This window comes from Sparus aurata, chromosome 22 (genome assembly GCF_900880675.1).
Source record: "Sparus aurata chromosome 22, fSpaAur1.1, whole genome shotgun sequence".
Classification (NCBI taxonomy): domain Eukaryota; kingdom Metazoa; phylum Chordata; class Actinopteri; order Spariformes; family Sparidae; genus Sparus; species Sparus aurata.
The window spans coordinates 1541348-1554542 of NC_044208.1; the positions used below are offsets into that span (position 1 = coordinate 1541348).

A 13195-nucleotide genomic window follows, 5' to 3' on the forward strand; every position below is an offset into this window, starting at 1 on the left:
TGTGAATAATTTTTCAATGTCATGAACTTGTATGTTGTGATTATCATTTCAAACCATAGTGTATCTTTTAACTGCATCTGGCAGATAAAAAATAGGTAACTATTTTCCCTCTATCTACAATTTGAATTGTAAGGACACCTCAAGTGTTCAGTGTGAGACATTTTGAAACTAATCAAGAACAAATATGTAATCGTGAAATGCGACAATGCAGTACGTTTAACCAAGTTGCATTATGGTAACTGTAGGTTTTAATTGTTTTTGAGTCTCCTTGTAAGTGGCTGAAACGAGACGAGGATAAACGTCTGTTGACGTTGGCTCAGGGGAATCCCTGGTTCAACTGAACAAAATAAGGGAACGTTTCTCCTTCTACTCCAAACAAAAACACCCTTTCACTACAATGGAGATAAGTTCTTTCAACTCAGTTTTGAAGAAGTATTCAGAGCAATATCTCAGCTCATTAGTAAACTGTAAAAGGTATAAAAATTCTCCATCTCTCAGAATTATCCTGAAAACTAAGAGGGTGAAGCATATCTCTTGAGTAACCACTAACTGCTGCTAACTAAAGCTGCCATTAGCTAGTTAGCTCGGTTAGCCGTGCAGCTAGCCACCTGGACCAGGAGCGTGGATCACCAGGGAAATGATGTTTACAGCACTTGTCCAGAAGCTTTGGACTAGGACGGGTCAGGGCTAGCTGGTTAGCATGCTAATTTCTCTGCACCACAGTACACACGACCACACACAATGTCAAAACTGTGATTTTTGTTAAATTCTGATTGTTTTTAATTAAGACACCTTATACTATAAAAAACTCATTACGCAGCAGAATGACTCCTTTCAGTGCCATATAGTGTTTGTTCTAGCTGTTCAAAATTTAGCCAACTTTGAAGGAGCACTCCGTAGTAGACAGACATTTTTATGTCTCAACAAATTAAACAAACTAACACTCTTTAATTTCATTACTGAATAAACTGAAGCCTCTTTTGACAAAAGCGGTACGACACCAGCGCCTGCTGTTGTTTTGGAGGTGAGTGATAGAGAGACCACAGGATGGATTGTGATGAGGTAATGTATTTATATGTGACATATGTGATCCGACCCGAGCATAGCTGTTAATAACTATGTACAAATAGCAGTGTGTTTGCCGATGGTCTCGTTTGCTGTTACAGGTCATTTATAACCATCAGAGGGATCACCAGACTGGGTCATAAACACCGAAAAGTTCCTCGTAGTCACTTTAAAGGACAACACAATTTATACTGTTTTACTTGGTCTATATGTGGTGGACCCTGCCACCTTTCTAGCTTCAAACAGTGTTCTGGGGCCTTATTTTCTTCTGAGAACAGCTTGCTTAATCAGTTATGGAAAAAAAGGGGTTCTGGGTTTGTATTAATACCTCATCAGTAATACAAGTATTTAAATACTTGTATTTTCTCCTAAACTGGATAGTTCCCCTTTAAGTACTCTATAGACTTTTGGGTATTTACAATGACAACATTTCATCTATAATTCATCATATTGACCTGAGCATCAATTTTGTTATGAAACATTGATCTTAAAATGAATAATTGTAACTGTCAAACAAGGGTAGAGGATTAAAAAGTTAAATCTGCAACTGAAATGTGGTGGAGAAAAGTACACAGCAGCAAACAGTAGAATGATGGTACAGTTACCTCAAAATTGTACTAGAATACAATGTTTGAGTACTCTGTTACTTTCCACCACTGACAATACTACTGGAGGTGGAGAGGCCTGCAGGGCAGGAAATCTATCACCTCATTAATACACTAATGTTGGAGTCACCATCCAACAGTTATCAGAACTTTTCCAGGAGAGGTCACTGCTCATCATAGAACGACACTGTCCCACTGTGTTTGACTGTCATGTGCTAGAAGCTGCCACCACCTGATGGACAGAGCGTGTACTGACACAGTTATTTCCACAGGCACACGGAAACACAAGGTGTCTATCAAAATGCAAAGAGAAAAGAAACAGAACAATATGAGAGAAAGCACAAAGGGATAAATCCATATGTTAAACATGGAGATCTATGTCATCATTGGGTTTCTTATCCTTTCACTAATCCTTTTTTAAAACAAATAGACATGATCCACTCGAGAAGTTTTTGAGAGCTGCTGCAGGTTTAATTATTTTTCGGTTCATCAAATGAATGTGCAGATTGCGCACATGACCCAAGAAATCTTTCATAGTGTACGACTGTATGATGTAGTTCAGTTTATGTCTAGATAAAACACATTGTTTTTGTAAGTAATCAAATGATTTAACTAAAGTGATAAGGCTGTCATCCATTTATGTAGATCTATTCATTGCGATCATGCATACAAAGATCAGATTACCTAACGTGATGTCAGTAAACATAAAGTGTTTTTAGACTGACTTTGTATTCAGCACAGTCAATTCCACTAATAGCCCCACTTCTACTGATCTCCGAGAGAGGAGGTAAGGTGTGAAGCCTGCACTGCTGATGTTGCATTCTTGTCAAACATCCAGTTTAAATATTATAAAAAAAACAAAAATAAATGAAACCTGTGTACGCATGCATGTATGAGTGTTTGCAACAGCGCTTATGATTTTAATCATTGCGTGGGCTGTGTTTTGCTCTATCACAAGGCAACCTACACATGAGATCCTGGATTTTAAAGGGGCACTATGTAGTTTGAAAGAAAAATTCTAACTCAGAATTTTAATATTTATAAAATCAAACTGAATAAACTACTTACTCTCAGAGTAAATTAAGGTCCAAGAACCCTGTTTGAAGCTAGAGGGTGGCAGGGTCTGCCACATATAAACAAAGTAAAACAGTATAAATTGTGTTGTCCTTTAAGGTCAGTTTGATTATTCAGTCATGAAAACAAAGAAAGTTTGATTATTTAATCGGGTTCGTTTGGTATATTATTTTTATTTGAAAAAAGAGGGCAGTAGACAATGAATCTCAGTGACTGTGTACTGTATAACGGTTTACCAAAAGAGATTTGATTTACAAAATAACAGGTTTGTGAAAAAAATAGGTTAAAAGTAACAAAAATGGTAATAATGATAGTGACATCAATTAAACAGAAAAAATATAACACACATTAGATTACAAATGTAGACTAAAGATTTAGGGTTATCTACAAAAAAAACATGATCGAATCGGTAAAACAACTAAATGAAACAGAAGAGACAAAAATCAGGCGTTAGCCTTTTATCAATATATGTATGTTCTGTTGTAGACCACCCCCTAACACACACACACACACACACACACACCTTCACACATACAGATGGCAAAGAGAATGTAAAAAAAAATTACCATAGCTAATGGCAGGTACACACTTGGATCAGTCAGAGGGCAAACGGTGCCTGACACTGCAGTGGGTTATAAAGGGCTGCCGTATGTGAAAACATGCATCTTCTCAAGTTTGAGAAAAACAGCGTGACCTCTCTAAACCACTGAGAAAAAGAAGGACTCTTGGCGATTCCAAGTTCCGATGCAACAGTATGGTACATCTGGCTATGAGAGCTCTAAATTCTTGTTTTTGTGTAGCAGTTAGAGCAAGTCTTTCATTAGGAATAAAAACTGCTATCATGGTCGCAAATTCAAGTCAAGTACTGTGGACACAGTTTTAAAGATCCATCCCAATGGGAATGTAATTCTGGACATAAAAAAACACATGGCTTACATTGCGGGGAGTGTTATGACATGTTGTTCATTTGTCTCCAACACGTGGATATATTGCTGAAAGCCTAGATTTAGAAAGATGAGCCCCATGCATCAGCCTAAGTTGTAAGAGGCTAAGCCGAGTGCAAGCTGTGGTGGTTTGTACTCCGTCTACAGCTGCATGCCAGCATGTCACATTTGACCCTGTCCCCAGCTCCTCTTCCATGAAGTCGTTTCATTTAAAACAAAATTAATCAGTCAATGCAAATCTTTCTATTTTGCTTAGAATGTCTTCCCAGAAACTACATAGTGCAAATTTAATTATTACATATATAGCCCAAGAAATATATAAATATGTGCTCATAACTTGGCAGTCTGGCTTTCCTCATTCCTGGACATGACGACACGCTGTTGCTCGGACACGTGACAACGTTTCAACCTCTGTTAGCCTGTAGTTCCCCTAGTGGACAATCTGTGTTGTGAAGTGTTGACACTAGATGGCGGCAATTTACCGGAAGCAGGATATCAACCAGCACTCCACCGAAGAAGAAGAAAACCACCAATGTTGTCTTCCGGTGCAATATTTCACGTGTTAAGAGCCGCAACGTGAGTTTCCCTGCTGCTGTCAAGAAACACGAATAAAGACACAGAAATGACGCAGTTAGACGGTGTGGTGTAAGTTTGATCATTCGTTCTCATTAGCTCACTGTGTTAAATATGTCCATTTGTGTTTTATACTTAATAAGCTTCTGTAGTGCTCGTGAAACCAACTTTGTTACGACTGCTAACGTTAACCTAGCATAACGTTTGTCAGCTAACATTTATTAGCCGAATGATTAGACAGAAATTCGTTTTGAATATAGCATATTTTCGAGGGTCACAAGTCGTTCGCTCTTTGTAATGGGTGTAAATCATTCAATGCTAAACTAGTGTCGAACTGTCGGTTAACTAACCAGCCTCCTCTCAGTGATGGAAGAACACAGGCGGAGTGTGTCCAAATAAAAGCTACTCCGCCTGCAGCCGAACTATGTTTGCAGGTAGCAACTACTGCAACTACTACACACTGGAAGGAGCTGGAATTAATTTAAGTGATATTATATTTTTATCAAGCCAACAGCTATGCTGATAGTGAATGGTCATCTGATACAATCATATACTATATATGTGTATTGATTTGATGGATGCGGTGCTTTCTTGTATTGGAGTACCAGAAAACATTTTATAAAGTAGTGAAGGTCAGATATCATCAGTGTTGGGGTAAAGAAACCCTGCTGAAAAAACCAGCATAGACCAGCTCCAAAACACAACATATGCTGGTCAGGCTAGTGACTGGTCACTATGTTGTGTTTTGGAGCTGGTCTATGCTGGTTTTTTCAGCAGGGAAGAGACACCATCATGGGACTATTGTTTCCCTTATCATGCTAATTTCACTCCAGATGGGTATTTGATTGAAAAACTATTTTAAATATCGGCAGTGTCGGCTTCTTTTAAATGGAAGGCATTGTTGCTTTTTTTATATATATATAATTGTAGATATTCCCAGGTTTCTTGGGATTTCCCAGGTCAACAACAGAAAGTTGTTTTGACTGTCGAGCTGTAATATTTGTTATCATGGCTCTATAAAACACAACTAATGATCAAAATGAGGATAACTTATTCGCAAATCTGCCAGTTCTTGTGGCAACATTGTACTTGCTCTCCAGCACAATATACACCTAGTGTTTAATTTCTAACTTGGCAAGGGATAAAAATCAGTTGGAGTTGTCAAGTTGAATGAGGATAAACACGTTTTTCGCTGGTTGTCATTGTAGCTCAGAATGAACAGGCTATTAAACTGGTGAAATTGTCAGTTTGTGTAGTACAAAGACTAAATAATTAAAAAGCTTCTTAGAATCAGGTCCATGTGTAACATTCACATTTCTTACTCTTAAGATTTTTCATTGGCATTTTTTGCCTTTGTTATACAGCAGAGGGAAACAGGGGAACATAGGGGAAAGAGAAATGAATAGGGTAAATGAACAGTGAAGTTGAGGCAGTCATTTGTCTACCAAGGTGCTCATTTCTGTTTGAAACCTGTCAAGTTGTGACTCTGACAGGCTTGTGCTTGGCTGATTTTCATTTTCTCTTCAGAAAACCAAAGACAAAGCGCTCCAAGCGCTTCTTGGAGAGCAGAGCGCCAAAGCTGATTGAGGATGTGAAGACAGCCATGATCATGAAAGGAGGGAACACCAGTCAAACTGTCACACAGGCCCTTAAGGACATAGTAAGTAGTGCATTTTAGAAAGACCTTTTAAACAAAAGTTATATCACACAGACTAGCATGAAGGTTTAATAATCCTCTGTCAGTCTCCAGGTGCTAAGCTAGCAAACAATTTTTCAACAATGGCGTTCAATCTAAGTCCCAGTATCAAACCTAAAGTCTAAAACAAAGATAACATTGAGGTTGGTCATGTCAGTTGTCCATTATCACTGTCTTTTGAATTGCTACTTCTTGCTTCAATCTACAGGTTGACCTCAGTGTGATATGTGACCTGGTTAGCAAAGCTGAGAAGACAAACATGTTGAAAAATGAAGTGTATCTTGTTGAAAGAGCCTGTATAAGGGTTGTAATTGGTACTTGTTGTATTAGCAAAAATTACACGAAAGATTGTGAGGTTGTGAAATAATAGAAAAGGATCATTGATGGTCTCATGTACGCAGGCAGGGTTAGAGCCCTACACAGGACAGTCTAACCCCTGGACAGTGTTTCTTATGAGAGAGGATAGTGGGACCCCCCGGGTTTATTCACACAGATGATCAGAGTGATGCACATTTGTGATTTATCATAAAAGAAAAATTTGAACCCACTGGTAGAATTATGGATTCAAACAAGAAATATTTTTTTCTGCAGTATGCATTGAAGAAGCCAAATGCTGTGCTGTACAAGAAGTAAGTGGTTTTCTGTCATATCAATGTACATGTATCTTTGTTTTATTGAGCAAAAGTTTTATATATTTTCAAATGATATACTAGAATCACAGCATTTTGAATTAACTTTTAGTTAGTTCCCGTAACACCAAAATAAATTTGACAGCAGATAAGGATAATATTTAAAAGAAAAATATGTTTTCTGGTGTTTTCCTAGGTCATATTGGAGATGTTAGACTATAGGTTATAATACTACTAGCTCTAGTTACATAAAAAATCTTGACATGTTTACATGGACCCAACAGAAGGTGATCCAGTATGTGTGTTTACATTCCCCAAAGCATTTAATCAGAATTTCTGTTGATCCTTTACACCACCCCTCTCAATCTGATTAAAATTTCCTTTTGATTGAGGCAGTCTCTTCCAATTGAGGTGGTTACATGAGGCATTTTTATTCTGATTGGGCTATTATTCTCACAATTAGTAGAATATTATGCAAGCAGCTAGTGTCTGATGATAAAGGATTTGGATATGTTCTGACTCGCAGCGAAAATACAGATGAATCGTATAGAATCATTGTTAAAGTTAGCTGAACAAATTAGATGTGAATCCAAGATTAATTTGAAATTCATGTATACACAGATTTATCTTCAGTGTAAATTGAAAAGTAGCACAGTCAGCATGGCACATTATCTGTGAGTGTTAGAAAACGTGAGCTGTCTGCAGTGTGTAAACTCTGTCTCTGTTGACCAGGAAGAACATAACACGGCCGTTTGAGGACTCAACATCACTGGTAAGTGTACAAGAAAAAACATAGGACACCTCATATGCTTTATTGCAATCAAATGTCCTGACATGTTTTCCAGTTTGATTGCTCATCATTTAACTCTTTGTCAGGAATTTTTCTCCAAGAAGACCGACAGCTCTCTGTTTCTGTTCGGCTCCCACAACAAGAAACGGCCCCAACAACCTTATATTTGGTACATTCTCTTCTATTCTCTCCCTCTCTCTCCATATCACTCACTTAGTTTGACCCGTATGATTGTGTCATGGTCTGTACAGTGTATAATCTTCATTAGAAAAAAACTTCTCTTGATTGACTTATGGACTTGAGTTGTAATTGCATGTTTTCTTGCTGTAGTGGGGATGTTTGTTTTACCCACAATTTCCACGCATGTGACGTATTGTAGACCAGCAGTGTGTCACTATATGTCACTCTACATGTTGTGCTGTAATGAAGACTTCTCTCCTGCTGATTTTAATAGATCTGATCAACTCACATGGTGGACCATTATCAGCCTACTGTCCCCATAATCTTAGCAAACACAGTAAAACTATTACTGCCCGTAATTAAATGTGATATATTCAGGATGGAGAGAAAAACCCTTGGGCTTGTTAACTCAGGCTCTCTTACTTAAGCTACATCCTTTTAAGTTAATCAAATCAGTTTTGAGGGACCACATGCCAAATGATGTGTGTGTCACTGTTTCCTTTGTTTTGTTTGCAGGTCGTCTGTTTGACTTTCACGTGCTCGACATGATTGAACTTGGAATTGAGAAATACGTCTCTCTGAGTGATGTTAAGGTAATGGTTGCAGTCATTCACCTAACATCTGTGTTATCTGATCAGGGAAATTGGATTCGCAGTCTTGTTGACAAACTATAATAACCCAGTTGATTATAATCCTAGAAGGGATGATTATCTGATCTGATTATCACGGCACCAAAGTCAAATCAAATAAAAACCCCTCTCTGTCCCCCCATGGTTTCATTTCATCTACCGTTAAGCATCTATGATTTTACAAACCCCAATTCCAATGAAGTTGGGATGTTGTGTAAAACATAAATAAAAAAAGAATACAATGATTTGCAAATCCTTTTCAACTTATATTCAATTGAATACACTACAAAGACAATATATTTAATGTTCTAACTGAAAAAACGTTCTTGTTTTTTTGCAAATATTCACTCCATTTTGAAATTGATGCCTGCAACACGTTCTGAAAAAGCTGGGGCAGATTTTACTTTAAAAGAATAGTGCAATATATTGGAAATTTGTCTTGAGCTTGAGACTGTTACCATCTTCATGTCTGTGCATTAAGTAGCAAGCTGAAGTCAGAAGACTGACTAGCTAGCCATACCCTGTCCCAAATTCATACATATGCCTAGAAAAACCTCTTAAAGTTTACCAATTAGTACACATTTCTTTTACCCAAATAGTCAGTAGGTGATTTTATGATGAGGTATGTCCTGGGACCTTTTTAATAGTTCAGCACAGAACTCCTCATCAAATCCCAAATGTCTTTATATTTGCTTGTATACAGTTGGAACAAATGAAATGTGAGTAAATTATTAAGCCTTATTATGGTAGGTGCATTTTTTTCCACTTTGGACTCTGCTTACAGTCTCATGTCAAGATAGGCTAGGTTAACCACATCCTGTCATGAGATTTTGTAAGTGTGATCTTCCTCTTCTCTTCTCTTCTCTTCTCTTCTCTTCTCTTCTCTTACCCTCAAAGTAAATAAGAATGATTCCTCAAAAGTTTGAACTATTCTTTTGATCTGACATTAAATGAATAAGAGCTGATAGGTTTCACTCTGTGTTTACTTCCACTGGCTCCGCTATGTTATGTATCTGCTCCGCCCCAGATACGCAGGACTTCTATTTTGGTGGATGCTGGAGCCACGACACAGCAACTAAGCCAAATTCAGCACAGAGCAGCCAGGAAGTCACGAACCGAAACAACAACATAACATCCAGTTAACTTTCAAAATAAAACACACAAAAAATCTTAAAAAAGATACAAATACAAGCTCTGTTTTTAATCTGTTGGTTGGGAACACTTTGTGTTGTTGTGTTTATAACACATACGTATAACTGCGCTCCGCGAGATTCATCTCGGAAACTTCTCGGTCTTGCAACTCCAGCTGTTCGGCAGTGCTGCACCTTGCTGGTGGTGGTTGACAGACAACGCAGCACGGAGAAAAACTGTAGCGGAGCTGCTCCGCAGTGTATATCCACCAAGTGGAATCCCACCCTGCCTGCTCAGTGTGGGATAGCAGGTTTGACCTTTTACTGTTCAGAATAAGAATATTATCTCATCCATTTGAATGACATAGACCGCAAGAACACAGTTAATAAGACCATGAATTGGAAACAGAAAATAAAGTATTTAAAATGTAGTAAACAACACACAATGTGGTCAACCAGGAAAGTTACATTTAACACTATGCCAGCAGCCAGAAACAGGATTAAGTGACTTAATTCATACTTGAGACAAGCTTCAAGGAAGAGTGCAAGGCCCTGAAGACAGTTTTTTCGTAGTGGCCAAACCGTGTAATTCCAACATCACATGAGGCACTGTGGCCCAAAAAGACTTTTCCCATAAGCTTACATTGTGAAAGACGCATCTGTATAGCGGTGGATACATTCTTTTGACCAACACAACCCCGTGAAATGACTTGCGCCATTTGGTCCAGTAACATTTGTAAAGTCTAGAAGAGCCACATGATTAAATCATTTTATCCCCATTCAAGTTAGCCAGGCACTAAACTGAAAGTTTGCCGGCTCGGCCAGTGGAAGTCTCTAGTGCGCATGCTCTCTGCGCTCCACCATACAGAAGATCTGGGTGTTTCATACCAGGGAAGTCCTACTGGGCAGCTTTCATAGGACAGAATGGGGCTCTTGAAATGTGTTTTTTCTGCCCTTTAATTACAGTGATTGAGGGAACACAGGTAAAACTCCAGTCTCCTAAAATGTCATTTTTGTGTTCTTCTGTTGCAGGCCAGCAAATGTCCTGAAGGGACCAAACCAATGCTTGTGTTTGCAGGGGAGGCTTTTGATACAGATAATGAACACAAACGTCTGAAAAGTCTGCTCTTAGGTATATACTAGTTACTGTATATCACAGAATGTCTTTCTAGATTTGGTTGACTAGGAAATGTGTTTTCTTGTTCTGCTTCTCATATCAGTCCTTGTCCATTTATGTAACCCACCTTGTAGACTTCTTCAGAGGTCCCACTGTGTCTGCTGTGCGTCTGGCAGGTTTGGAACATGTTCTGCACTTCACTGCCCTGGATGGGAAAATCTACATGCGCAGCTACAGGTATAGAAATTAGAACAAAATCATGTTTGCATCTAGTCAGTGTATATTTTCTATATTTTAGTGTTCTGGGTGACGGATAATTAATCACAAATTGACCTTACCTTACCTGAGTCAACTCATGTTTGGAATTTAAGTAACTGTAGAATTTTGGTATTCAAAAGTCACATAGTTTTGTCTCATCTAACATCCCTCATTACAATATTGATGTTATTTGTCACTGCAGGTCTCTGTTGAAGAAGTCAGGGTGCCGAACACCACGGATAGAGCTGGAAGAGATCGGGCCATCCTGCGACTTAGTCCTGAGACGAACACATCTGGCTTCAGATGACTTGTACAAATTAGCTCACAGACAGCCAAAGGCGCTGAAGGTAAAGATCACCTGGATAAGAATTCCTCGGCTTTCGTTTGATGGAAAATAGTAATTACGTGAAAATGAGACACACTGTGTGCACAATGTGCACACTAGAAAAATGTGGTATCAAAGATCTTAACAGGGGCTTGGGAGAAAATGTCTTACATTTTTACAAAGTTAGCATTATTTTTTTCCTGCCTAGTTCATTCACCTGTGCATATAACTAAGCTTTTATTTTGTTTTTGAAAATACTAAAAGTCTATCAAAGGCACATGATTAAAAACAAACAAAATTGTTGGATGAGTGAAAAGGCAACTTGGCTGTTCTGACTTCCTGACCACTGGTGGACTGAAAAAGGTCAAGTTTGTCCTTAAGGTGGCACCAGAGGACAGACGATCTTACTTCCTAAATTTAATATCTGCACAGTTACCATTTTAGAACATCTAACACTCTCCATCATCAGCCCAACTGTTATGATTGTGCTGTACCATCAGTGCTCCAAGTTGAACAAACTGCAACATTAAATCTGCAACTGACCGACAGAATGATGGACTGAGTGACTCATGAATCGTACAGCATTGTCACATGGCTAGCAGCATAGGAAAATGCCATCCCCACACAAACCACTGTCTAAAAAATGATAGAAACAAAATGGGCATCATCCCCAAAATTGCAATTTAGGTAATGATACATGTTTTGGAGAGAGATGTCAGCCATAAGAAGTGGGGCCTTTGGTACATTTGATGTATTGGTGGGACGAATTGATTTTGTCTTTGTCCGAGTTTAATGTAGGTCTATTGTTGAGTAAATCCTAAGAATGTCCTGAAAATGAACAAAGTATGACAAAACAACTTGCAAAAATAGCTTTCTCAATAAAAGAGAAGGTCACAAATGGATACGTTGCTAATGCTTCACTTTTCAACTTTACAGGCAAAAAAGAAGAAAAACATTTCCCATGATGCCTTTGGCACCAAGTTTGGCCGGGTACATATGCAGAAGCAGGATCTATCCAAGCTGCGCACACGTAAGATGAAGGGCTTGAGGAAGAGGAAGGGAAATGTGGTTGCTGAAGAACAGGATGGACAGGCACCCAAAGTGGCCAAAGAAGCTGAGCATACAGAATAAAGTCAAGTACCTACTCCTGTCCATTCCACAAGACTGACCATATGCTTGTCATTGGCTGCTTTTACTGCCAGTGATGGACGTGTGAACAACTGCCAGGAAAACGGGATGCTTTTATTTTTGCAACTTTATGTGTTTTTCACTTTGTTTCCATGTGACGCTCAGATAGTTTTATCTCAGATCTCTGGTTAAACCACACAAGCATGCATCAGAAAATGTTAAAAGTCCAACAAATGTTCTGTATTATTTGCAGTTGCAGGGGAGCTCAGGGCAGTTGATGGTTTCTTCTGTAAGCTGAATTGTGTAAAAACAATATTTTCATTGGATGCAGTCACTTTAAAGGAAATAAAATGGTGTGTAAACTATGTTGGGCTGATTAGAGCTTTATGTTTTAGATTTTCACTTCCTGTGCTCACTGTATCCGTACAGTATATGTGTATACTTTTGTATGATCGTTTCATATAGTGGGACTTGACTTTTTCTTACACAGTGTTTAAACTCATCAGCTTTGTTAATTGCCACAGGTTGAATCACACACCTTTCTAGTTAAACCAGTCCATATCTCTAGCTAAATCTTAATAAACAATAATTAATGTAGCAGAGGTTCGATGCTTTCTGTTAGTTACTATGTGCTATGTTTGTAGTGCTAACAGTGACTGCAAATGACTGCTTTAACTGCAAAGGGAGGAGATCAGTTGGCAGATGAGTGCTATTTTTACAGTGATTTTTTTAAATGTAGGTCTGTGAACTCATTTTTTTTAAAGCATGTCTAGGATCAGTAGAAAGAGCTTGTGTTAAAGCTAAATGTAACACTACATTTACTTTAGGGTAAGTCATAACACTGAAACACCACAAGAGTTTGCTGTTTGACAGCAGAATACACAGACTCACAGAACACAATGTAATTTGTTAGTTTTATTGCTTCCCATCAGAAAACTGTAATGACACAGGCTGTTTCCAACAAAATCACTCACTACACAGTGACTACGCCACTTTGTAGTGCTGTCCGAATGTCTAGCGGGAATTATTATACCCTATATAGTGGACTCAAA

At 38.4% G+C, this 13195-nt stretch overlaps 1 protein-coding gene across 1 annotated transcript; it reads left to right on the top strand.

Moving 5' to 3' along the window:
- The first annotated feature begins 4132 nt into the window (after window positions 1–4132).
- Window positions 4133–12508, top strand: rpf2 (ribosome production factor 2 homolog). The gene is given in 11 exon segments (XM_030406299.1): window positions 4133–4333; window positions 5789–5921; window positions 6549–6586; window positions 7319–7358; window positions 7463–7525; window positions 7527–7545; window positions 8073–8149; window positions 10348–10447; window positions 10567–10669; window positions 10893–11037; window positions 11952–12508. Coding segments are annotated over 11 exon segments (936 nt in total). The 5' UTR covers window positions 4133–4310; the 3' UTR covers window positions 12147–12508.
- The last annotated feature ends 687 nt before the right edge of the window (window positions 12509–13195 follow it).